At 36.7% G+C, this 25,855-nt stretch overlaps 4 protein-coding genes across 6 annotated transcripts; 1 reads left to right on the forward strand and 3 right to left on the reverse strand.

Moving 5' to 3' along the window:
* Positions 1 to 1,746, forward strand: LOC148213411 (UDP-Glycosyltransferase superfamily protein). The gene has a single exon (XM_088120779.1). It carries the CDS (start codon positions 109 to 111, stop codon positions 1,543 to 1,545), a length of 1,437 nt encoding a protein of 478 aa, XP_087976905.1. The 5' UTR covers positions 1 to 108; the 3' UTR covers positions 1,546 to 1,746.
* A 1,439-nt stretch (positions 1,747 to 3,185) lies between these two features.
* Positions 3,186 to 7,854, reverse strand: LOC111005815 (glycerophosphodiester phosphodiesterase GDPDL6). 2 transcript variants are annotated; one of them, XM_088120770.1, is made up of 9 exons: positions 7,557 to 7,854; positions 6,118 to 6,225; positions 5,723 to 6,019; positions 5,484 to 5,593; positions 4,835 to 5,384; positions 4,477 to 4,761; positions 4,252 to 4,394; positions 3,687 to 4,161; positions 3,186 to 3,595 (listed from the first exon to the last, which is right to left on the reverse strand). In XM_088120770.1, exons 2-9 carry the CDS (start codon positions 6,209 to 6,211, stop codon positions 3,267 to 3,269), a joined length of 2,283 nt encoding a protein of 760 aa, XP_087976896.1. In that variant the 5' UTR covers positions 6,212 to 6,225; positions 7,557 to 7,854; the 3' UTR covers positions 3,186 to 3,266. The 2 variants fall into 2 exon arrangements, with proteins under 2 accessions (XP_087976896.1, XP_087976893.1); XM_088120767.1 differs by lacking the exon at positions 7,557 to 7,854 and adding an exon at positions 6,344 to 6,711.
* A 431-nt stretch (positions 7,855 to 8,285) lies between these two features.
* APP1 (aminopeptidase P1) lies at positions 8,286 to 15,573 on the reverse strand. 2 transcript variants are annotated; one of them, XM_022277263.2, is made up of 16 exons: positions 15,384 to 15,572; positions 14,956 to 15,019; positions 13,894 to 14,033; positions 13,325 to 13,609; positions 13,020 to 13,142; positions 12,484 to 12,795; positions 12,129 to 12,215; positions 11,901 to 11,968; positions 11,650 to 11,716; positions 10,567 to 10,701; positions 10,350 to 10,430; positions 9,560 to 9,614; positions 9,372 to 9,476; positions 9,223 to 9,294; positions 8,796 to 8,920; positions 8,286 to 8,709 (listed from the first exon to the last, which is right to left on the reverse strand). In XM_022277263.2, the coding sequence occupies exons 1-16, from the start codon at positions 15,474 to 15,476 to the stop codon at positions 8,548 to 8,550; spliced, it is 1,974 nt and encodes a 657-aa protein (XP_022132955.1). In that variant the 5' UTR covers positions 15,477 to 15,572; the 3' UTR covers positions 8,286 to 8,547. The 2 variants fall into 2 exon arrangements, with proteins under 2 accessions (XP_022132955.1, XP_087976902.1); XM_088120776.1 differs by lacking the exon at positions 13,020 to 13,142 and having other exon boundaries at positions 15,384 to 15,573.
* A 2,394-nt stretch (positions 15,574 to 17,967) lies between these two features.
* Positions 17,968 to 20,305, reverse strand: LOC111005987 (Quinone reductase family protein). The gene is made up of 2 exons (XM_022277722.2): positions 19,520 to 20,305; positions 17,968 to 18,547 (listed from the first exon to the last, which is right to left on the reverse strand). The coding sequence occupies exons 1-2, from the start codon at positions 20,092 to 20,094 to the stop codon at positions 18,319 to 18,321; spliced, it is 804 nt and encodes a 267-aa protein (XP_022133414.1). The 5' UTR covers positions 20,095 to 20,305; the 3' UTR covers positions 17,968 to 18,318.
* Between the last annotated feature and the right edge of the window lie 5,550 nt (positions 20,306 to 25,855).

A 25,855-nucleotide genomic window follows, 5' to 3' on the forward strand; every position in this document is an offset into this window, starting at 1 on the left:
TATTGTCTTTGCATTATAAATAGGAGGGTGGAGTTCGAAGCACAGGCAAGAGCTTCATCTTTGAATCTCCTTAGTTCATTTGTTGTTTGTTGTTTGAGAGAGAGAGGCATGGTTGTGGAGGAATCCAAAAGCCACGTGGGTTTACTGGTAAGCCCCGGGATGGGCCACCTCATCCCCGCCCTTGAGTTGGCAACCCGCCTCTCCCTCCACCATAACCTGCAACCCACTCTTTACGTGGTCGCCACCCCCTCCTCTGCCGCCGAGTCCCGTCTCCTCCGCCACGCCTCCGCCGCACACTCCCTCAACATCGTCCCCTTTCCCCCTCCTGACCTCTCCCACCTCCGCCCCAGCGCCTCCCTTCTCGAGAAGATCAAGGCCATGATGTCCGCCTCCTTCTCCCGCCTCCGCTCCGCCCTCTCCGCCGCCAGCCCCCGCCCGGCGGCGCTCATCGTCGACCTCTTCGGAACCGAAGCCCTGGGGATGGCCCGCCAGCTTGGCATGTTGGCCTACGTTTTCATCACCTCCAACGCTTGGTTTCTCTCCCATGCCCTTTTTTTCCCCGCTATGGACAGGCCAATGATCGACGATCACGTGTACAACCGCCAGCCGCTACTAATCCCCGGTTGCAGGCCTCTCCGGTTCAAGGACACGACCGGGGTGTTCGAGAATTTTCACGAGGGGGTTTACGAGGATTTTGGGCGGTTCGCCCGGGAGGTGGGGTCCGCTGATGGGATCTTGGCGAACACGTGGCAGGATCTGGAGCCCGCGACGCTAAAAGCGCTGAGCGAAGCTGGGGCCCTCACAGACGGGAAAGTCAACCAAGTCCCGGTTTATCCAATCGGACCGTTGACCAGACGGAGCGATCCCGGGGTGGAGAGCGAGGTTTTGGAGTGGCTCGACCGGCAACCAGATGAGTCGGTGGTTTACGTGTCGTTTGGGAGCGGGGGGACGCTGTCCGCGGACCAGATCACGGAACTGGCGTGGGGTTTGGAGATGAGTCAGCAACGGTTCGTTTGGGTGGTCAGGCCGCCGGCGGGGGCGGATTCGGCCGGGTGTTTCTTCACGGCGGGGACAAGAGAGGACGGGTCGCCGGAGTACCTGCCGGAAGGGTTCTTGGCGCGGACGAAAGAGGTGGGGCTGGTGGTGGAGACGTGGGCCCCGCAGGCGGAGATTCTGAGCCATGTGTCGGTGGGAGGATTTGTGACGCACTGCGGGTGGAACTCGTCGCTGGAGAGCATAGTGAACGGAGTGCCGACGGTGGCGTGGCCGCTATACGCGGAGCAGAAGATGAACGCGGCGGTGCTGACGGAGGAGCTCGGGGTGGGGGTGCGGGTGGAGGTGGTGGCGAGGGGGGAAATACAGAGGATGGTGAGGAAAATAATGGATAAAGAAGAAGGGAATGAAATTAGAGAGAGAGTGAAGAAGCTCAAAAACAGTGCCCAAAAAGCCATCTCTAAAGGTGGATCCTCCTACAATTCGCTCTCTCAGGTCGCCGGAGAATGCCATATATTTTCCGGCGAAAGAGACAACCTCACGTCACTTTAAATTAGTTTGGTAATTAAAGACGCTGTATCTCTGGTTTTTCTATCATAAAGATAGATAATAGTCACTTTTTTTTTCATTTTTTTTTACTGGAAGACGTGGATCGAAAGAATTTGAATTCCCAATCTTCTAGCTAGATATAAGTATTAGATTTTAATGTATGAAAGAAAGTGAAATTTAAATAAATTTATTCGCTTATACGTACGTCGGGAATATATTTATTTCTTTAATAGTTTTGTTTCTTTGATTATTAAACTTTCTATTTTAAATGAAAAGCTTTTTCTTTATTATGTTAAAGTTTCGTGAGTAATATAGGTAAAAGAAGTTACATATGTGTTTAAGTTAACTTGAGATGTTACATGTTTGAATATTCTCATTCTCTTGCAAGAATTCTCTCTTCTTTTGTCTTGTTGTTCTTGTTTGTGTTCAGAGCAAGTATCTAAAGAATTTTGTTGGATCGTAATAATTCGAGGTTATTGTACTATCGGAGTTAGTCATTGTATCCTACTGAAACAGTCGTGGTAGTCTGTTAGCAATTTGTGCAAAGCAAATAACTATCTTCAGGTCATCGCTATTGAAGCGTGCCTCGACTATATTTATCAAGTTTTTGTATTCATCGAATTGTCAGAATTTATATTGTTTATAGTCAGATACGTTGTAATCTATTTGACAGTATTATTCAGTTTACATGTACAATAACCAGATACGTCGTATATTTATCGAACAATAAATGTTTTAAACCGTTAATCATATTCAGGTTTGGCAAATAATAGCATACTTACTTACAAGTTAGTACTCATGTTTGATTGACTACTACTAAATTTTGATTAGGTAAGATAAAAATGTTAGAAATATTTTTTAAAACTATCAAATTTTTGTCTATTCCTATACTTCTATATATATATATATATATATATATATTAGAAGTTCTAAATATTGTTCATTTGAATTATGCGATAAACATGTTTTATCATTTATGTGATGATGGTTTGCATTTTTTATTATTTTAATTTATTAATTTTCTAAAATATATAGTTCAACTGATCAAGATATATTATTTTAAAAAGAAATTGATCAAGATATATATTTTGATTAAAAAGTCGTAAATTCTAATTTTCATCCTATTGTTGTACTAAAAGAAAATTATTTAATAACTCAAAAAAAAAAGAAAGTTACATCAATATTCACCATCAAATTAAGTGATTATCTAAATTAATAAACTACGTAAATCACTTGAATTATTATAGAAAACAATAATCCTAAAATTTATGTGAAATAGTTTAGTTTATTGAGAGATCTCTTTGACTTACCAGAGAAAGATATCTATGCTTTCGGTTTCCAAATTTAGTTTGTTTTTGTCTTTGTACTATCAAAACATTTATTTTAGTCCTCGTACTTCATACGTTCATCCATGTACAATTGTTCGTTTTAATCCTTGTATTTTTTTAAAGTTATAATTTTGGTTCATTCATTTTTTTCTTTTCAAAATAAATGTTTACAAAGCATAGGGGCTAAAGTGGATAAAAATTGAAAGTACACAAACAAAATAAACGTATTTATAATATAAAGATCCAAACGAAATAAAAAGTTGAAAATAGATAACAAAAATAGTATATTTTAAACCTTTAATTTTAGATGGCATGGAAATGAAATCCGATCCCCCGCATATATTAATAAAGAAAAGAATAGAGTAGAGGAAAGTTAGATTATATTCATATTGACATTTATAGGGCAGAGTGAGAATTGGAGAGGAGGGTAAGTGTAAGCATGAAAATGCAGAATAGAGAGAGAAACAAGTTAGGAAGGTGGTTTGAGAGGGCCGGTGACGATGTGCCGGTGGCCGGCCCACCGACTTTAGAGGAGCCGCCGTTAGTGGCATTCTTGCTGACCGGCGGGAGCGGCGGGTCCACGATATCCCCCACATTCAACGGCGGGAATGGAGCATCGGCCGGTGGTTGAGCATACTCCGGGACCAAATCCAGCAGCGAACCTATTTCTGGTGGCATGATTGAATAAGAATCATTTCTTGGCAAGTTGGTCCTGCATGGACAAGCTGCAAACGTAGACAAAAATTATAATGATCAGTTAGTTATGTTAGTTATGTTATTTTATTAATTGAGCAAAGTTTTGGCCAGGGTACTGACTTATGTATCTACTGGCACTCTTAGGGAACTCGGTGATGACGCCGTCCACGTGGAAGAGGTCCACGTAGGTGGCGATCTCCATGGTGGATTCGGAGAAGAAATCATAGGCCAAAGACACGTATTCGTTCCTCATCACGAACACGAAGACCGTGAGATTAGCAGCTTGCATCTCTTTCACCACTTTGGTCACGCCGGTGGTGAAGTAGTTGGTGATCTTGATGACGGAGGCTCGAGGGATGGCCACGGCTTGTGCATGGTGCCTGATCTCCTCCAGGGGCTTCATCGGGGCGTCGCCTATCTTGGTATCTACCGTCAACACTCGAGTGTAGTTTGGAATTTTTTGGAAGTTAGACAGCACCGAAGTGTCGTCTGATCTAATGAACACTCGCTGGTTCTCCAACGTAGCGTTTTTCAGACTGTTCGTCACGATTTCTATTATGTCCAGACCTTTCTTTGCTGCTAAGTACGACGCATGCTAGCAAAACAAGAAACAGAAACGTTAACAAACAAACCAAAACAACAAGAACAAGAATGCAGAATCTAGGCAAGTAGAGAAGTTAGTTACTTGAATGTTGATCATAACCCCAGCAACAGCTTTGGCTTTAGCGAAGTCAAGAAACTGAGAAAGGGTAAAAAACTTGCCCTTGTTCTTGAAGGCCGGATTTCTCTGGATCCCGGAGGTGGCCATGAAAGGGTTTGTGATTTGAGCTGTATTGAGAGAAAAAGAAAGGTAAGCAAAAGAAAGAAAGAAAGTAGTAAAAGTGGTAAATGGGAAATGATATGGCATTACGCATGAGAGTGAGAATCTCAGGCCAAGTGAGATCGAAGGAGAAAATTCCAGGCTCGGACTGAATCTCAGGAACAGTGGAAGTTCGAGCAGCGAAAGGAATGATGGCAGTGGTACCGGAGAGAAGATCCACGGAATCCATACAGAAGGCAACTCCATCTTTGGACAATTGAACAGAGCAGTCGATGATATCGGTGCCGTCTTCAACTGCCCTTTCATAAGCAAGGTCTGTGCAGGGCGGGAAATCCCCGCTTGCCCCATTGCTGCTGATCACCAAAGCTTCCTCGCCTGCAAATTTCACATTTTTAATCGAGTATGCAAGGGGAAAGGGAAAGGGAAAGGGAAAGGGAGTGGAAATTACCCGGCTTTCGCTTGCCATCGTTTTTGTAACTGGAAAAGCACTCCACGGCCTGTGTTGCAGAGGGGGAGAAGTCGGAGAGAAGCCCATCAACAGAAAATTTGCCATTATCCACGAACTGAAGATACTCTTTGATTGGGTCATAGCTATAGTTGTAGCCCACCATCATGTCGTTGGCGAAACCAGACGCAAAAATCTCCATACCCATCTTGTGGGCAACCTCCACAAGCCCTGTGGCCGGCTGCACGTACTTGTCTTTTCCGATGGGCCAAATGTACTCCTTCCGGACCAGGATTCCGGCGGCAAAGCTCCGGATCATGGGTAGATCCCGAGCCAGCTCCCCGTACGTCTTCTGGGTGGTGGGCTCGATCTCTGTGGCCTCTAAGAACCGGAAGATGAGCTTGGTTCTGGCTCGGTTCACCATCCCCTTCTCGTTTAGGGCCTTCAGTAAACCAATCTCCGAAGATGACACATAAGTTATGCCCATAAGCCTCACTGCCTTTTGAACGTATGATGTCACGCTCAGGTTATGTTCTCGGTAAAATGCTTCGTACTGCATCCGCAAAACAAATCAAAATTTTGTATTTCAAATGAGATCATTCTTCCAGGAAAAAAAAAAAAAGAAAGAAAAAGAAAAAGAAAAGGGGACCACCTCTATGTTCAACCAAAATCGGCTTGGCTTAAGTCCGATCACATCTTCAACGGCAGATATTGGCAGAAGATCATCGTACACAATTGGTCGGGAGTACATACTTTGAATCACTGATCCAACCACCACAACACAAACACACCAGAAAATTAAAATACAGACAGGGGCAGAACCACGTTTGTTTTGATTCCAAGGGGAAAAACTAAAACATCTGAAAAGAAGAGGACAAAAAAGGAACTCACAATTGACTTGGGAAAAAAGTTGTTCAGAACTGTAATCGCAAGAAAACCATCCTTTCAAAATCTTTCCATTAACTGTGTAAGTCTTTTCAGCGTCAGGGAAGATAGCTTCAATATTAGTAGAGTTTTGAAGCCTGAGATCTGTTAGGCAAATCCCAACCCCATCTTTGGTTAGTTGGAGGTTGCAGTACAGCGCTGTGCTATTCACACTTGTAACCATCGTCATTTGATTTGCAAATGTACTCGATTCTGGAAACACTCCCGACAACCCACCTCGAGCTATTACTATCGGCGCTTCTCCTGCATTCCAATTCCAATAAATCCTCAAAACAGAACAATCCCCTGTTTTGAATCTGAATCTAGAAAACGAGAGGAGGAAAAAAAAAGAAAAAACAAACCTTTCAAAGTGAGCCATTTCTTATTTGGGGGGATGTCTTGTGCAAAGGCGGAGAGAATCAGCGAAGCAATCACTAATGATAAGCACTTGAGCATTGTGGGTTCCAGCACTGTGAGCAAGAACAAGAACAAGAACAAGAACAAAACGATCAGTTGATCAATTGAAACAAATGGGAAAGAAAGAAAAGTACCCAGATGGAAATTAAGGAGAGAAGAAACGTTTATTACCTGGATGCGTTTAATTCAAAGGAACAAAACTGGTGTAAAAGAAAACTGCAGAGAGGGAGGGAGGGGGGAGTTTCTTCTCTTTTTTTTTTTTCTCTTATTTAGGAGACATGGGAGGGAAATAGGAGAGAGAGAGGGGGAGAGAGAGAGGGAGAGGGAGAGGAAGGGAGAGAGAGAGAGATGTTGGAAAGAGCATTCCCTGTCAAGTTTCTTGGGGAAAACTCTCGAGGGAATGAAGGAATAGAGAGAGAGAGAGGAGAAGAGATATGGAGATGAAGGCGTAGAAGAACACTCCTAAAAAAGGTGGGTGTGTTTTTTGGTGGTGTTTTTTTTTTTGGCTGTTTAATCTTTGTTTGTGTGTCCAATAACTCGCAGGAGAAATGGCGAAGAATTAATAGGTGAAGAGGGAGGGTTTACTAATAAAAGGGTGGTCAGTTTCCAAATTGTTTGGTCAGCAAAAGTAAGAAAGCTTCCCATTTCCCTCAAAATTCTTTCACTGTCATGCCTAACGGCTAACAGGACACCCTCTCATCTCTCAGCCTTTGAACCTTAACGGCCTTCTTCAAAACCCCCCAACGCAAACCATTATGGACTGTATTTTTGTTATTTATGGTTCTTCCAACTTCAATTAGGCCCAATGTTTTCTTTTTCTTTTCTTTTTGCTTCTCCCATAAAAAGCTTTAGGTTAATACGAGTCTGGTATTTTACCATTTATTATTTACATATAAAAAATGTTGAATGATTATGGTTTTTATAAAAGTAAGATATTCAAATTTTCACCCCACATATTGTTTTTAACTAAAATACAAAAATAAAAGTCAGAAATTTTATCATATGAGCTATATGCGGAGTTTTATGACCAATCTAGCAATTGGTCAGAGAATTATGCAAAAAGTTAGATGTTGAATATCAACTTCACATTGTTAAAACATGTGGATTTTTATATATAAAAAAAGACCGACTATAGTTGAAAAAAATATGGGGTTGATAAAAATATAACCAGTTAAAAAATTAATTTATCATACTCATCGACTTACAATTTTGAGTTTAATCAATATTTAACAAGGTACTTGGACGAGGTGAGCTCCCAATCAATATTTAAAAAGTATGGTGCTCGACAACGTACACTCAACTTAAATTAGTATTTAGTATGAATTGGTGTCAAACTTGGTTAGAAGCACATATATAGCGTACATGTGTGGGTAGGGGACTCTACCTTTTATAAGGGAGTATTGGAAAACGTCATACTGGCGCCTATATTCGCCGAACAAATGTTTGGACACGTATATCAAGGCGAGAGGACCACGTGTAAATTTTTGGTTTCACACCTAATGGTAATCATAGAAGTCAGGTTCAAATTCTTGCCCTGAAGGGCCAACAATATATCATTCCGAGCATAACTCAATCAATAAAATACTTATTACCATTCCGTAGCCGATAGTTCGATCCCCTATCCTACAATTGTGGAACATGAAGCAAACAACATGAAAAATGTATTATCTCAAATTAAGAATGGATAAAGTTTTTGAAATTTCAAGCATCAGCCAAAATAGAAAATAGTCCAATTTCCCGAGACAAAACTCACATTTAAATCTCAACATTACTGAAATATAACCTGTCCACATGAATCAAATCTTGCCGCCTAGAACTTAATTAGTTACCATATAATTATGCAAATATTCAAGGGAAAAAAAAGAAGAGTTGCATTCTTTATTTTCTGGTTAAATATAATGCATATGGACACTCATATTTCCAAAAAGAAAAGTTGGGAGTTCTAATTCATATTCATGCATGAACATTCCAAGACTTCATATACTCCCAATAGGAAAAATTTGAAGAGAGGAAGCGTCGTAAAAAGTTGCATTTCAACATGAAAATATTTAGCACCGATCAATAGCAAATTTCCAACTTATGTATACCAATGTTAATGTATGCATATGTTGGCTGAGGCAGAAACTTCAACCAGTTATATTGATCAGAATGAGAATAAACTCATTTTCTAGAAAATAATATCACTAATATCATAAGGATTTGCACACACTGACAACTTCGGACAAATATCGACAAGGTGGAGAAAGGTAAGCGTAATGATACTCAACTATTTAAAAGACTCGAAAGGCGCCAAGTGAAGATGATATGATTAAAAGAAACGAGATGTGGCTAGCATACGAGTTCTGAAGCATAACTTCAATTGTTTCCCAGAGAGATCAAGCAGTTATGGGCTCGGTGGCTTTATTCAGCCATGCTTTCTCTGATTCGTCCAAATATGGAGCAAGGATATCCCTGCATTTTGAATGGTAAGTGTTCACCCAATCCAATTCTTCAGATGTGAGGAGACTTGTGTTGATCAACTTTTTTTGGTATGGTGCCTGGCCAACAATCAAAAGTTAAAATCATATAAGAAATTGTGTCTCTCTATTTTAAGAAGAGCTGCAAATGAAAATAGGAGCTCTACCCATGTTATGTGCTCGAATGATAAGTAGCCTTTATCGCCGAAATTAAATTTCGTGTCGGCATCGTTCACTGTAAGTACATTCTCCAATCTAATACCGAAGGCACCGTCCTCATAATAGCCAGGCTCTGAGAAGGCATTAACAATGAAGGACTAAAAATCTAACCCATTTATGTTTATGAAATCCAACGAAAGTAACCGAGTTCAGAAAATAAGCTAAAGTGGGTTTGTTGTAAAGATAATCGCACCAAAAAACACTTGACAAACTCCAGAGAAAAATAAGGGAGGCGGTGGAATAGACATCAAATATCTCATTTTTGCATCGTTTTCAAGGAAAATTCGAGTGGAAAAAAATCAATACGGGAAAGTGAAACCCATGTAAGAGTTCACCAATAAGTGTAGTGAATATCAATGACGTCCTAATACTTACCATCCGTCACCGTCATTGAAGCTTGAAGTGGAACATTTCGAGCCTGTGGTCTGAAACTAATTAAATGGGGTCCTGCGCAAAATTAAAAAAAAAATCATTACTTTCTACACATTACTGAATAAAAAATGTGGAAGGCAGTAATTCATTACCTTCATGAACATTAAGGTAAGAACCAATGCCATGGCCAGTGCCATGTCGATAATCCAGACCATCCTTCCATAATGGAACTCGAGCAAGAATATCCAGTGCATGGCCTGCAAATAGGAAGTCAATGTATCTCCGATCAGCTTAATGGAAAAAAAAAATACAGAGCAGAAAATGTGAGAATTCTTGATACCATTTGTGCCATTTGGAAATCTTGCATTTCCCAAAGCAATATGGCCTTTGAGAACCTGTGGAGATGTTGCTTCAGTCAGATATAACCATCATTGCAGTACAAATTTAGTTAGTTCATATAGATGGACTTAATAATTTTAACGAGCTGAGACAAATAGTAAAAGAACATAATAGATAATCTTGATTCCTTAAATAACATGCACAGCATCAAAATCTAAGATGATGTTTGTGGTGTAAACCCACATGAAAGAAAATTTGATAATCTGCCCTTTTACAACTCGAGTAGTGGTATTTATTACACTGTTACATAACTTATAACTAAGAACCAACGGCTAGAAAAACTCAACTAACACCAAGGGCTAGTTTGAAGCCAACAAATAATGAGGTTAATCAAATGATAACTATTCCAATTTACATCACTTGCAAACACGACCCATATAGCAGGCAAATTAGGATTAGAAAACTTTATAAAGATGTCAGGGCTTATTAATTATATCATTCTTCGGAACGAATTACAATTCTTCTTTGATCTTGGACCAACCAGAGTAGTTATTGTTGTAATCTCTTTTGACAGTCAAGTGTTCCGTCTGCTTCTTTTGTTCTTTTCATGCAACAATGAAATGGCAGTTTCTCCTTGAAATAATAAATAAATATAAATAACCGTTAAAAGCACATCAAATTGTACTAAGGTTCATCATTTTTCAAAGTCAGTTGATATAGAGTCAGAAAAGAGAGAGCACATACATAGCACAACAAACGGTTTCATTAATAATTAATCTAAAGTGACTCACCGCAGTATAACAAGCTTTTTCATGTGCTGAAGGTAAACCAAAATGGACCGTCCGCGTGATATCGGTTGTTCCATCCAAATACTATAAAATACATAAACAAAAAGGGAAGAATTGAAACAGAATGAATTTTATCAATGAACCATTATGGTTAGGGGTAGTCGAAACAGAAAGTAAAGATCATTGTTAGCATCATTTAAGGTTTGCATGTACAACTAACCTGAGCTCCCGAGTCAAAAAGATAGATACTTTCAGGATCCAACTCCGCACATGTTTCTGCTTGCGGTCCATAATGTATAATTGCAGCATTTGGACCAACAGATGAAATAGTAGGGAAACTCAAGCCTCTAAAATTCTGAAAATACAAACAAAATGTAAGGCTGCTAATTCGCCTCATTTACACTATAGAAGGAAGAAGCGTGAACCTAAGGAAGGAAAATAGACATGCAGAGCCAGAGGCAAGTAGTTAATTAGGAAAGGATGGTCTTTTGAATATTTGTTACTTGTTAATTTTAGTGAAGTCAGCAAAAGAATGTGAAATCAGCAAAAGTACAGGGAAAGAAAAAGGGAAAGAGTTAGGCTGATAGTAGGAAGCTAGAATAGTTTCTGGATCTTGGACAGACACGGACTTCTCAGGCTCTATCACAATCAATCCCTATCATTTCCAAAATGAACAACATGCATGTAGAGACCATTTAAAACGCATTTTTCTTTTCAACCAATGTCAATTATAGGGCTTGTTATGTACATGATTGAATGCAAATTAAAGTAAATATAAGTCTATTTCATTGTAATCATATATTTAGAGAAAAAAAAACACTGTCGTTGTTCAAGTTTATCTCAATTTTCATGGACCTAGTCCTCTAGAAAGCCTGGATTTTAGGCCTGTCTATTTTTGTGGCATGACTAAGTGTCTGTTCTTAGATACACTAAACATCTTTCAATATATATTTTAACATAGTCTGCCCGTTTTTTCCATAAGAAACATATTCTGCACTGCTGAAGGATTCTTTAACTGCAGATGAAAATTCTCAATAAGGCCAGCAAATATCTGAACCTCTGAAAGAGATGAACATGAATGTGGGAGGATTAGCTAATGCTGGTTGATGAAATGAGAAGGGCTCAACAATGAGATATATGATTCTTGGATGGGCTAACATAAAGTAACTTATTTTGCACTTGCAGCTAAGCTTGCTTCTCCAGAAGTATGCTAGACATGGTATCCAAAATTCAAATTTAATCACCTAATAATCTTAGTTCATATTGTATACATTGAGTGGAACAGATTAACAATGACGCTTACCTCTTTTGATGCTCGGAAAGCCTCAAGCTTATCACCTGCAGAAACTTCTGTCAGTTTCTTTGAGTCCCTAGAAAGGTTTTTTTGGCATTAAATAAGATTAGTAAAATGAGGATCTGCAATAACAGCTATGTGAGGATGTTGAGGTTGACATAATATGTAACTTTCATTAAAAAAAAAAAAGGAAAAGGCATTTGTGCTCTTTGCAACAGTAAGCTGATGGCTTAATCACGAAAATGAGTACAGAAACTCACGAAGGTTTGGGCTTCCTCACTCCATCCCCTTCCAGAAAGTAACCAGAAGCCCCATAATTCTCTTGCAGCTGCAAATTTTAAACCAAGCTAGGAAATCAGAAAATGTTATTTGAAATGTCCAGGTCTGTTTTTGGGGCTTAGTAAGAGGTCAATTGAAGTGGTGAATGTAAGCTTAGACTTATGTCGATCAGAATGATACATAGTTTAGATGCTATAGGTCTCATGTACCTGCTTGTCCAGCCACACAAGATATTGTACAACAGCTGCACCATCCCGAATGTGTGCCTTCTTTAGTCCGTCCAACTCAACAGAGTTCTATAGAATATTTGGTCAATCAAAGTAGTCAAGCAATGAAAAGAATATAGACTTTGAACAGGAATTCCCTTTTAACCATGTTGTGAGTTTCAAGAAGATGATTGAATAAATTAAAAGTTATTGACTACCTGGAGCAGATAATAAGATATATGTTATACTTATATCATCTCAGACACCAGTGTAATGGCTTATTGCTTACACATGATAACAAACACAAGCATATCATTCTTTGGATGAAAAAAAAAACATCTCCAAATCAAAATGCTACCTTTAAAGCTTTTGCAAGGGCCAGTGGCGACTGTTGCAGAAGAACCTTATCAGAGTTCAGTTTAGAATACAAAGCGTAGCAGCATTGGGCAGGATCAACCCATATGAGGCCATTATTCTGGCTTTCCACTTTTGTTCCATTAGATCCTGCTATGTCAATCGTACTAAGTTCTACTTCCACATTAGCCCTAACTTCAGGTCCTTTTACAAAAGATGACAAATCAAGCTGATTAGATGCGAGTAAGGACACATCTGTTATTATTGCACTATAATCCCGAACTTCAATTCCATTCTTCTCCATGTACAAGCGCACCTGAGGATGAGATATTTACTTTTGGTAAGGTCTAAACCTTTATTAAGAGAATTAAAAATAAAATAAAGCAAAGCTCAAAATTATGTTCCAAATATTTAATTTCTTTTTGAAAAATTAACTACTGGAATCAAATACAAGAATGGTATCAAAATGCAAAGTTTTCTTTCAAATTTGTTATGCATAACTATTACAAAACAAAACATGGCGCATGCGTCTTGGCACACCTCATCAGACACCTTCCTCTTGTCTACGTAAAAGAATGCTGAGCTGAGTGTCACTATTGCAAATGCATGTACAACTGGACAGTATGACACATCACTTCCACGGATGTTGTACAACCAAGCTACCTGCATATTTTCATTTTATAATGTCTTGCATCATATTTGTCAACAGGAGGAATTATTTGTAAGAAACAGGAAAACCATAAAAAATAGAGGGCTGTGGTCAGATTGGTACAAATCAACACAAAACACAACACTGTTTTAATAAGAATGGTTCAAGGATTCTGTGGAAAGAAAAGGAAACTCACTTCATCAAGTGCGGTCACAATTATACCATGGGCTTTCTCTTGAGAAAGCTTTCCTCTCAAAGTCTTCAACTTATCTTCGACAGAGCGGCCAGCATATTCCAGTGAATGTATGGTTACAGGATTTATTTCTTGTGGGGGTCGATTCTTCCAAACTTCATCAACCAAGTTTGTGATGGTTTGAACCAGTTTCTGCTGCTTTTTGGCAAATGCGTGCTTCCACTTTTGTGCAGTGTCTACTGACACACACCAAGGATCCACTCCAACAGCTCCGTCTGCTGGCAGATTCTGACACGGGAAATTGAAAAAACTAACTTAGCCTAACACAGCAGCAATTATCTTGTACAGAACATGATATGAAACCTTTTTTTTCTTTTTTCTTTTTTTTGGCATGGTATGAAACTTCAAAAGGAGAAAAATCACAATTACAAAGTATAATAAAAACTTCCATTCTTCTAACTTTAGAATCTCATTCAAACCCCAAAATCTTATTTTAGAACTAGTAAAATAGGATTTGACCAGACCTAAGCCACCACATTTAGAAACACATCAAAAGATAAATGGTCACATACATCTGCCATCCAGAGATCTACAGCAGGATCCTCTCCCATTCGCATAAGTTTCCATTGATCACTAAGCTGTTGAGCTGCCTGCAGAAAATACCGCCCATCGGTCCACAGTAATGCTTCTTTCTGGGTTATAAGTGCCAGACCTTGAGGGAAAAAAAAGGACTAAAAAAATTATGCGGAGAGTGAGATAAATGGGAAAGAATTATCAAAAGAGAATGAACGTGAACCGTGATCAAACAGGTCGAGGAAATACGCACAGAGCATTTTCTTCTCTCTACTTAATTTGCAACTAAAATTCTAGCAACATTTTCAAATGTTGAAGTATGGTCGGCAGATATGGCAAGTCCTAATAACAATTAATAGCTAAAACTGTCAATAGCTTATACTTTATATTGGCTATACAAGGCATCAATTATCTTTTTAAAGTAGAGAGGATTACAGCTTAGGCTGAAATAAAATCTTTTAAAGCTGAGGATCTTTGAGACTCGTGAAGACTGATTGAATGGGTTCTTTATGGATTCTGGGAACTGAATTTGAGAGCCTTTACTTGGAGTGTATTCGGAATTCCTTTTAAAAGTGTTTATGAAGGACAAAATATTTTTTATAAAATTGGTAGTGTTTTGGTTAAAGTTATTGGTAAAGGGTAATTTTAACTAATTATAACACTATTAAAAATAGTTTGAGAAACTCTAAAACCAGATAAAAATCATTAAAGTGCTTTTAGAGAAACATTAAATTAATTTTCTTCCAAAAAGTGCTTTCTCCCTAACTCCCCCTTTAGTGGTTTCGCTTGGCAGGTCCAGCAACCAAATGTAGATTCATGAAGTAATCAAACCAGCATAAAACCTTTGATCCTTATTCTTCTCTCTCCTCCATACTTGTTATTACGTGATTCTATATTCATGTTATATCTGTTTTTCGAATCCTTGTTTCATCAGCTAGCGAAAAATATGCGAAAAATCTTTTTAACACAGCATCGACTAGGATACAGTCACCAAAGCAAAAACAAGATGAAAAAAAAGAATTTGTAATGGTAGTCGAAATTTTCTTACTGGCAATACTTACCAGCACTTCCGTCGAAACCTGAAACAAATTCACGTCTCTTGTCTCTCGCAGATACATATTCACTCTGCAAAAACACATAGATGGCAATTATTAACCGAAAGTTTACCCCCGTGACAAGAAATTAAAGAAAGAAAAATAAAACAACCACAACTACAATACAAAGATGATAAGGCTTTAAACAAACGTCGAAATGACAATCGGGAAAACTATTACAAAAAGATAAAATCAAGAGCTCGCGTCTTGCGACCTGATCAATCAGAGATAGTATAGACCATTAAAAACATTCAACCAGGACTCAAGAAGCGAAACATAGAATAAACAGCTGGAATCAGATCCTCTGAAAAATTAACAGATACTAAGAATTCAGAAGTCGTAATAGCTAGATATTGATTAATTCAGCTGATTGGAAGCAGGAGAAGAAAGAAAACCTGGTGATAGTCCTCTGAAGGTACGACCAAGGCGTCGAGAGGAGGCGAGTGGGACGCCATTAGAAGTCTCAAAGCGCTCAGAGTGTCCGCCATCTCTCTCTCTGTCTCTGCTTCTCTCTCCCTCACTCAGTTTTTTTGGTTGCTTAATTGTTCCGGAGTCGTGCTTCTCAAGATCGTCGTATAGAAATGGAAATAAAAATTAATTTAATTTAAATTTAAAAAAAAACAAACAAACAAACAGAAACAAAATATAGAAGATATGAAGGCGAAAGCGTCTGTTACGGACGAAGATATTTAACCCAGAAGTCAAAATATTCAAAAAAGAAAAAAAAACGGTGAAGTAAAAAGTTGTAAATAACTTTTCTTCAAAATAAATAAATAAGAAGTGCAGTTTTGTTCCCTTTTCTTTTTACTTTTTAAGAACTAATTTTAAATTTTATCTAAATTTATGATTTTAAAAATATGTTGTAGAAAAACATAATTTAAAAAAAAAATGTAAAATATTATCAAACGGCCTTTTAAGTTTTTGAAATTTAATCTTAATATCAGAAGTTTTATTTATTTATCATTTTAGTTCCAACTTCTAGGATATGATTTTATTTGTATAAATCAGTTTGAAATTTGATCTTCTCACGTGAAATTTGATGTGATTCGTAGTCAAGTTTATTATTTTTTATAAAATTTAGGATAAATATTGCTATATCTTTGTTTAAGTTAGAAAGTTAGACGGAATTTGAATTACATAGCATTGCAGGGAGATCGAACTTACAATGTTTCACCCTATTTTAAAGACTTTGAATGGTATAAAATTGGTCATTTACCTTATGAATAACCTTAAATAAAGATCATTGATATTATTTAATTCATCAATTTTACACATCTTCATTTAATATAAAAATACTTCTTAATTTTAATTAGTTGGATTTGGATGACTCTGGCATTCTATAACTAGCTCAAATTCATCCTTCTACACTCATTACTTAAATTTAGTAGTTTAACATTAAATTATAATCACATATTTATAAGAACTAACCAATTATGATTAAGCTAAAATAAACACAATCAAGTACTGTTGAACAAGTTTATTGATTAAGCTAATATAAACACAATCAAGTACTGTTGAACAAGTTTATTCATACTAAAAACGAGTTTGTTCATACTAAACAAAAACCTAGTAACTCTATTCGAGATTAACAAAATAGAAGTAATCAGTGCGTAATAGAGTTATACCATCAAGTATCAACAAAATGCAGATGCTCCATTTTTTACCCTTAAATCCTCCCCATAAACAACCCTATTACTTATGATCACATCTACTCAGGAGACGCTTTATGTAAACATCCTTTGAGTGATCAGGCAGCAGTAAGGAGTAATCCGTCTTATGTTGATCGACAAACAACATCTCACCAACATCCACCCGCTCGCTAATTGTCAAACCGGGAGCTTGTAATACCTCGTCCAACACCTGCCATTGGCAGTCAGCTTCCTCTCGCCAACCTCGGTTCCATGCGGCGATTTTTGCTAGCTGTTCATTAGCCAAATGCATTGTTTTTGGCATCTGTTCCATGGTGTTAGCAATACGGTTTAGGGTAGCAACAACATTACTAGCCCTCTTCCTCTTGCTACTTTCGGATGTTCCTGTCACACTCAGTCTCGTCATCGATGTCTCACTCATCAGTGCACCTCCTTCGTCTCCAAGACTATCGGAGTCCGCCCACATATCACTTTGAATGTTTGGAAGGTTCAAACTGAAGTCTTGAATAACATCGCTGAATACAGCATAATACAATTTAGTCATGTAACAATTTTTTATAGTATTATCAGAGAAGTATGAATACCTTCTTCTTCCTCTTCTTCTTATATAATCGTTAGCATAACAAGGTGTAATAGATCTCATTGATTATTCAAAGGCCAAAGCTAGGTTTCAATTAAAACGCCAACAGAATCACAGCCAAAACAGGAACTGAACTCGAAAATGAATGATTTCTCCAAGTTTGCAGTAACCAGATTTGTTCCAAGCAAATATATATACTGCTAAAGATAGAGGGAAAATGAAGAAGAAGAAGCACCAACCTCAGGTATGGGACAATGGAAGAAATCTGAAGTTGCTCCAGTCAGTTGATGCTTGGCTGAACCAATGCAAGAAAAAGGGATAGATGAATGAAATTTTTTTTGAGAGATATATATACTGGCTAATGGTTGGTGAAGGGGGAGATGTACATAAATCAAGAGTAAATGTGGTTGTTGACAATAACTAAGGTTACAATGTTTTCGGATTATGAGTGTCCTAATAGAAATTGGTGGGTGCAGTAATGGAATCTGAAGCTGCTTCCAGGTGATAAAATGGTTGAACTATGGGAGGATTTTTTTTTTTTTTCTTTTTGTGATATCCATGAGCATCTGGACTAGCTTTTACGCACCCCAACCAATCTCATGGGACAACTGTCAAACCCTACTACATTTGGTTGCCAAAGAAACTCGTAGGGTATTAAATCCTAGGTATGTCAGCAATCCAAACACCCGTACTCATGTTGAATAATTGATACAGGTAGCTAAATTCCATGGAATTGTTTGATTCATAATAGGAACCGAACAGTGAAATATCATGTATAGAATATGAACAGTGAAGACAACAGTGCCATTTGAATCCCCAAGTCAATTACATTTCCAACAAAATGGAACAAAATTTAACAAAAAAAATTCCACATTTCACAGCATTATTTGACAAACACATACACCATATCCATGAATCATAGACCATGTACAGAGAAGACAGCGAAACAATCCCACACGGGGCATTGTATATTTTGCACAAACCGTGTAATGTAAAAAAAATGCCCAGAACAATCACAAGACAACTATATTTTGAATCGAGACAGGACAGGGAAGAAACGATCATAAATGAGGGTTGATTGCTGAAATCTGAAAGAATTCATCAAGCCTGGAAAAGCTTCTTGACTGTGGCAGCCATGTATTTGCCCTGATGCTCTGCAAGCGCCAACTCTGTTTCACTTGGCTGTCTCGAGCCATCGCCAGCAAAAACTCCAGCACCATAAGGAGACCCCCCTCGTATCGAGTCTATCTTGAACATACCAGCTCCAAAAGTGTAGCCTATGGGAACAAATAGCATCCCATGGTGTGCTAACTGGGTAATTGCAGTCCATCTGCAGCCAAAAGTGGGATTCCAGAGAGCATTTAGAATCAATCTCAGTTTTCTCATCATTTCTTTAAGTCAGGCAAGAAGGGGTTCAACTTGTATGCAGTTAAAATCCTTGATAGAAAGTGCATTTCACTTTTACAAGACAGAATAAACATGAAATCTACTAGTTGTAATAGAGAATCCAAAATGAATCAGCATGATATCTATATAAGATTAACAGGACAAAAGATTTGATAGCAACCAAAAACCTATATAACAAATCCTCAGCCAACAGACTTTGAACTGGACAAGAACTATAGTAGAAGAAAATTTAACCGACTTATGAATTTGAATGTCATTCCAGAATTATCAAAGAAGCCTCAGGGATAAATTTACCATTTTAGGAAGCATTTCTGCCTGCAGCTTATCAAAGTCAAGTGGCTAACCCTGAGGCTATCAGGATCTATTGGACAAGAGAAGACCAAATTAATGAATCTGCTACTAATATCTGTCCTTGTTCGAAAATTAACACTGAAGCTTGAGCATGAATATATCTGGGTTTTCACTTTTTTTTCTAATTTTTTATCACAACTTGTATAAATCATGATTACCAAAAGCATTACAGAAAAAAGAAGTTGGATTCCATCCTTCTGGAATTCCATTGTGTGCCAGAAACAAAATGGATTGTGATGAGTGGAACCACAATCAAGAGTATTTCCAACTCGGTTAATGAAACTCACTTCAAAACCATTGTTAGCTTAAAGATAAGTTAAAATTAGAGCACTAAGAGTCCTAATTAAGCAAGCCAGCTGGTGTTCAATTTTCAACAAAGCATTATATTATCTGTGGAACTAGAAATATAAACCATCCATATACCCATACGCCATATCAAATAGACAAGTTTCTAGTGAAATGGGCCACAAACGAGAGTTGACTTCGCATTTCCAATTGCTTCACAAAGGGAAGAGAAGAAATGGCTTGGATAGAATAGGCTTACGCAGTGGTTTCTTGGCCGCCCCCTTGAGTGCCTGTGCTTACAAAGAACCCGGCAGGCTTCCCTGCGAGCTTCTGCTCCTTCCAGAGCTGCCCAGTTGAATCAAAGAACGCCTTCATTTGCGCTGCCATACACCCAAACCTCGTGGGGAAGCCAAACAAAATGCCATCAGCTGCCACCAATTCTGCTGCTGTAATCTCCGGGATCGACGGGTCCTTGGGCGGCGCTTTCATCTGTTCCAGAACCTCCGCCGGCAAGGTCTCCGGCACCCGGTACAAAATCCCCTCAAACCCCTCCACCCCATCCACCCCCTTCTTCATCCTCTTAGCCAAGCTCTCGACGTGACCATACATGGAGTAAAACACTATGAGAATCTTCAATTTCTCAACTGGGTGCGCCAGCGAGACGGAGACTTCGGATGTGGCATTGCCCGACGAACCAATTTGGGGATGATCTTCCTCGATGGAGATCGGGGCAGCAGTGTCGCCGTCTGGAGCCCGTTCATCGTCGGCGGCCTCGGCGGCAATAGACGAAGGCACCTTCTTCTTGCTCGGGACACAACCCCCTCCCTTCCCCATGAAGAATTCGAAAATTCGGCAATGATGATGAAATAAAACAGCAGTGGGGAGCAGGAAAAGGGTACTCCAATGGCGGAAACAGAAAATGGTGGAAGAATGGAATGGAGGGTATCTTTCCGATGGCTTTTGAGGATTGAAAATCAGAAACAGGATGAGTTTGTATCTGTAAAGGTGATGAATTTCAACTTCCAGGTCCCACCGGTGGAATCCAAATTCCGAAAGCCTCCAAGTAAGACTGGTTTGGAAGGCTTTGGATCCAAATTTCTTCATTGACTTGGGGAGCTAACAAAATGGATTATTTACGTCACCTATAAAAGTAAAAAAAAAATCATATTAGCAATAGATAAATGATAAATTTCTTTTCACAGACAAAAAGTTTGGCCTAACCTTTAAACATTATTTCATTATTTTAGTTTCAAATATTTAAAATATATTCCACTTTCATCTTCTGAATTTTTTAAATATCTATTTTTGTCTCAACCATTTCTTAAAATAAGAATTATTTTGGTTCTCAACATTATTGCTGTGTCAATTTATGTCTTAATATTTTTTTTTTTGGTTGAGTACGTCGATTATGTCTATTATTTATCTATCTTAGTACATAAGATGACTAACAACTTCTTTAATAAGCAAGTGAATGTTGGGATCCAATCAATTGTTTAATATTCTTAAGGTTCGGCTTCAACTATTATTCTTAAAATCTAAGATGATACACATTGTTATTTATTGAAATGATTTTCCTCCCATGGTTACTACTTTTTCTTACATTGAAAATTCAAAAATCTAACTTGCCTAAATTCAAATATTAAGTCCACATATTGTTGTACTAAAAAAAGCAGCTTGTATGGCATCAACACTGCCAAGCCTATAATATAGCATTCACATGATCTATTTGTTAAATAATATGGCAGAATAACATTTTAAAATATATCAATACATGTCAAGTTTGTGAATATTAACAATGATTAATAATGCTAATACTTGGATTGAAGATATTCAAATGTTAGTAAAGAGCGTTAGTAACACAGTGTCTGTCCATGTCGAAAAAGGTTTCAACCGACCTACACATGAACTTCTAAAAGTAACTTCAAACAACATTGTTTTCTCTTTTACATTTTTCTTTTTGACTGTTAGGTAAGGTCAAGAGTGAGATTTTTAATTTACAGAGTGACATTCACAACTTAACAATTTAATAAATGAAAGTGTTGATTTCAAAATATATATATATAAGTTCAAAGATTAAGTTAGTATTTTTTTTTTAATTTAAATCTAAGTTGACATCTTCAAAATTTATAAACTTTAAAGGCTCAGATAGAAATAATAATAATAAATGAAAAAAAAAATGGTCCGAAATAATGGCAGACAGACAGTTTGGGGCTTTGGTTTTTGATGGGGCTGTTGCCTTGCCAGCTATGGACCATCATGCTGTTTCAGTAATTAGCGGAAATTTTGCTTCCATTTCTTTTCTTCTAGAAGATGGTTTTTTCCTTTCCCCAACAAAAAATAATAAAAACAAAAGGAAGAAAAAGGATAATCCTGTTGTGTGGATTTACTGATAAATGGTCAGACTTTTCCATTTTAAGGCTTTTCTGAAATTTTTAATGGGATAAATATTATATTCAAGAGTAAAATACCATCTTGTTTCTAAACTTTTAAAAGATATATTTTAGACTAAAATTCTAAATATTCATGGAACTTTCATCTAGGATAATGCGGGTCGAGTTGTTAAATGATGGTATAGACTCGCCAACTTATCAGTTTTTATGATTAGGTGGCATCTAAGTCAAAAAATTTGAACATAAAATTAGAATGGTAAAAGATTAAAAAGTTCCGTCAATATTATAGTAGATCTAAATAAACTGTTTAGAATTGTTTTATAAATTGTAAGGACTAAAGTATCTTTATTTAAAATTCATGGATGAAACAGACATAAATTACAAACCTCATAACCAAAAGCATATTTTAAAAGCTCAGTTAACACATTTGTTATACATATATATATATACACTTACATACATTTATTATTATTCTACATATTTTAACATGTGAACATGTCACTTTCATGCTACTTAATCCTGGAAAGTCCGAAGAATTCCCTTCAACTATTAGTGAAAAATAACGAATAAAATTTCGGAAAACTCAAATTCGCAAGGAATTCTATCTCATTGGCTTTGAGGAGGACTAGTAGATTCGATGGCAGTGCGCCAGGGAAAGGGCCAAGCTGTACAAGAATACCCCTATTTCTTTTCCTAGTATGTTCAAATAGTATGCTCACGTATTTTAATATGTGAATAAAACAGTAATTTTAATAAGATATAAGTTATTTGGTCATAAAATTTAACATTATTTTTTATTTTTTAAGATAACATAATTGGAATCTTCAATGAAAATAAATATGATCATTCATAGGAACTTTATCAAATGAGCATACATGAAGTTACTGCATTCCTCCTCAGTAATAACTTTATTTGTTTGACAATCATTTTCATTTCTGATTTGTAGATCATATTTGCCCTCTTTTTTTAAGCGAGGATTTAAACCTCCAACTATAATGGCAAGTTTATCATATAAGTCCATTTAAGCAATTGATCTTTATCTATTGAGCCGTCATTATAAGAAGATGCTTATTTAAAAAAAAAAAAAAAAAAAAAAAAAAGGAAAAAGCCTATTCTTAGCTTCATATAAACCTCCAACTATAATGCCAACCTCCCACTATAATGCGAAGTTTATCATAAGCACTTGTTTTGTTTGAAATATATGACGATGCTCAAAATTCCAAAATGTTTACAATAAGATCTAATTTCTTGCTTGTTTACTTTACATTGCAATTCTGAAGACTGAGCCCAGAGGTACCAAACTGGGCCTTCAGGAATGTCCAAAAGACCATCGTATTGGGCTCTGCGAAAAGATGGGCCCAATGGGCCTGTCCCAAGTCAAACCGTAGGAAAAGCAAGACATTGTCTGAATAAATCGACAAATTTCCGTGAAAGAGAAATTTCACTTCATATGCATTTTAAAAATGTCATACGTTTTAACGTTTATTAGATTATGCTATTTTATAAAATGTCAAAACTCTCAATCTTCAATTTAATCCTTATGGTCGAAGGTTAAACTATCCATTTTGTTCATGTGATTTGAGTTTAATTTCAATTCCTCTTTATAGTTTTAAAATCTTCAATTTAATTCCTACATTTTGACTTAATTTCAGTTTGGTTCTTATGGTTTGAGAAGTTTCAAATTCATTATTAGGATTGAACATCAAAACATCTGTAAGCCATGTCTTATTTATTCACTTTTTTCTATTTTTTACTCCCACTGAACTCTATTTTATATTATTTTGTTCAACAATCTAAAGGAGGAGATTCAAGTATCTGAATTTTGGTCGATAGTATATGTCTTAACCAGTTGAATTTATTCAAATCGATAAATCTAATACAATTAGCAACAAATATTAGACAAATTTAATTAGGATACCAACTCATTGGCAATATGACAAATAAACTAAATTAAAAAAATAAAGAAAGAAAAAAGCGAAACATTCCCAACAGTCGAGTTGACAAGGGTTCAGAGTCTCTTAGTCATACTAGGAGTAATCTTAGATATAAAGACCAAAGCTCCAACTTTCAACTATAAAATAAAAGAGAGCCACGTAAGCATATCTGGAAGATTCAAAAGCCAATAAAAAAACACAGCAGCAGCTCAGGGGAGGGCCGGCTGAGGGCATGTGCATGCCAAAAAAGCATATCGATTAGATTATTGTTCCGAAAGTCAGGCCAGCTTGGAAAATCTAAACCTAATCGATTTAATTAAAAGTTTCAAACATTTTTTTTCTCAATATATTTTTAAATTTGTTTCATTATGGAGTTCGTTAAAACGTTTATTTGATCAATATAATTCAAAACTTTCGTTTTGGTCCTTGTACATTAGAATGATTATTTTAATTCTTCTACTTTCATTTTTATTTCATTATTTGAAAGTACGACAATTCACTTATTAATTTACTAAATTTCTTAAAATGTAGTCACAAATTTGTATTAAAGTATTTCTATTATATATAAAATTTGTATCAAAATTTTTATAAATAGAGACCATAAAAATATATGATCAAAATAAAAATTTTGAAAGTAAATGGATTAAAAAAAATTGAAAGTATAGAAAAGAGGTGAGAGTACATAATCTAAAATCTAAAATAGTATTTATTATTTAAACCTTAATTTAATCACTTTCTCTACTGACCAAGCAAACTTTGTTAAGAATTAATATTGAGATTCTCTCGCTCCTGAAACGCTCTACGTCTCCTTCTCTCTCTCTCTCTCTCTCTCTCTCTCTCTCTCTCTCTCTTCCCACGTTTCCCCACCTGTTTTTTCTTTCCTGTCATGTTTTGGACTTTAAGTTTTTTAAAACATTAATTCAAGCCATTTTAATTATTAAACTACTTAAAGAAAAGATACCCAATTAGATATGTTTTGGGAGATTGCATTTGCTTCAAATATGGGGACTGATACCCTACTTTTTATCATGTCTTTGGGGGGTGCCCTTAGGCTTTAGGGCTGCTGTGGCTTTTTGACAAAAGTCACAACTTTATTTTGGCCCCCCTATTCCCCTATTATTATTCATTAGCCTATTATTCTTTTTCTTTTTAATTTTACCCACATAAATCACAACTTCCATCGTCTTTACTCATAAATTTTTAATCTTTCTCTAGCTGCACTCCACCCCTGACACTAGCTAGCTAGAGTGAAATTCAAGATTGATTGAAAAATATTATATTAAAAAGAAAAAGACTTGGACTTTTTATTTATTTAAATCGTATATAATGATGGAGTGAAAACACATTAAAGTGACCTACAACAAAATATATATATATATATATATATATATATAAGTAATAGGGGTGATATTTGGCACATTACCATATATCCAACAACACCAAGGTAGGGTACAAACCATAATACCGGCCTTCCAAATGTGGGGGTCCCCTCTAAGATGCCTTCAACAATTCATCACCAACAAGTTTCAAAAAAAAAAAATCATCATCGATATTTTTCCTTTTATTAAAAAAAAAAGAGTATATGGTATATATAACTAATAGGACAGACCTTACATTAAGCGAGAGTTGTCCTCAAATTTAATTCTTATAAAGTTAAAAGTTTTTGTTCTGTCCTCTCGAAAAGAGAATGTATAGGACTATAAAATGTCAATACTTTTAACATTTACCTTATCAAATCTGACAAGGTAAAAATTATTATTATTATTATTGAATTATTGGATTATTGAACAACTCATTGAATTATTATTGGTATAGATCTGATCAATTTCCGAAATATGATAAAGAAAAAAAGAATGATTAATTAGCATATGAATGTGGAGTTGGAAGATGGGGAAACATGGGTTGGATGTGTCGGGATAAACATGACACCCATTAGTTTAAAACCCTCATCTCCTAATAATACATTAAAAAAAGAAAAAGGAAAACAAAACTCAATAAATCAGACAAAGCAATCACATCTTTTTCTATTGCCTATCTGTCTTTCTTAATTATTGTCATTATATTTTTAAACCCTGGCCAAGGCTAATTATTCAATTAAGCTAATGAACTCAATTAATCATCATAATCTCTTTGTGTATGGTAGACTTCATTAATTCATCCTTATCCAAAATCTTAATGTGGGAAAAATCCAAGAAAGGGAGCTTTTTTAGGGTTTATTGCTTTGTTTACTTTGGCTAACCCAAAAAGAGTAGGAAGAAGCCGATTTGGTTA

Source organism: Momordica charantia (assembly GCF_013281855.1).
Source record: "Momordica charantia cultivar OHB3-1 chromosome 1 unlocalized genomic scaffold, Mcharantia_2.0 BLBB01000001.1, whole genome shotgun sequence".
Classification (NCBI taxonomy): domain Eukaryota; kingdom Viridiplantae; phylum Streptophyta; class Magnoliopsida; order Cucurbitales; family Cucurbitaceae; genus Momordica; species Momordica charantia.

What these genes read in the sequence shown, in the direction of transcription:
- LOC148213411 (XM_088120779.1), top strand. Translation starts at nt 109, where the DNA reads ATGGTTGTGGAGGAATCCAAAAGCCACGTGGGTTTACTGGTAAGCCCC.
- LOC111005815 (XM_088120770.1), bottom strand. Translation starts at nt 6,211, where the DNA reads ATGCTCAAGTGCTTATCATTAGTGATTGCTTCGCTGATTCTCTCCGCC. An exon ending in GAAATGGCTCACTTTGAAAG is followed by an intron (nt 6,020 to 6,117) that starts GTTTGTTTTTTC and finishes ATTGGAATGCAG; the next exon opens with GAGAAGCGCCGATAGTAATA. An exon ending in GGGTTATGATCAACATTCAA is followed by an intron (nt 4,162 to 4,251) that starts GTAACTAACTTC and finishes TTGTTTTGCTAG; the next exon opens with CATGCGTCGTACTTAGCAGC.
- APP1 (XM_022277263.2), bottom strand. Translation starts at nt 15,476, where the DNA reads ATGGCGGACACTCTGAGCGCTTTGAGACTTCTAATGGCGTCCCACTCG. An exon ending in AGGTTTCGACGGAAGTGCTG is followed by an intron (nt 14,034 to 14,955) that starts GTAAGTATTGCC and finishes TTTTCCCTCAAG; the next exon opens with GTCTGGCACTTATAACCCAG. An exon ending in TTGTGTGGCTGGACAAGCAG is followed by an intron (nt 11,969 to 12,128) that starts GTACATGAGACC and finishes TAAAATTTGCAG; the next exon opens with CTGCAAGAGAATTATGGGGC.
- LOC111005987 (XM_022277722.2), bottom strand. Translation starts at nt 20,094, where the DNA reads ATGGGGAAGGGAGGGGGTTGTGTCCCGAGCAAGAAGAAGGTGCCTTCG. An exon ending in GGCGGCCAAGAAACCACTGC is followed by an intron (nt 18,548 to 19,519) that starts GTAAGCCTATTC and finishes TTTTGGCTGCAG; the next exon opens with ATGGACTGCAATTACCCAGT.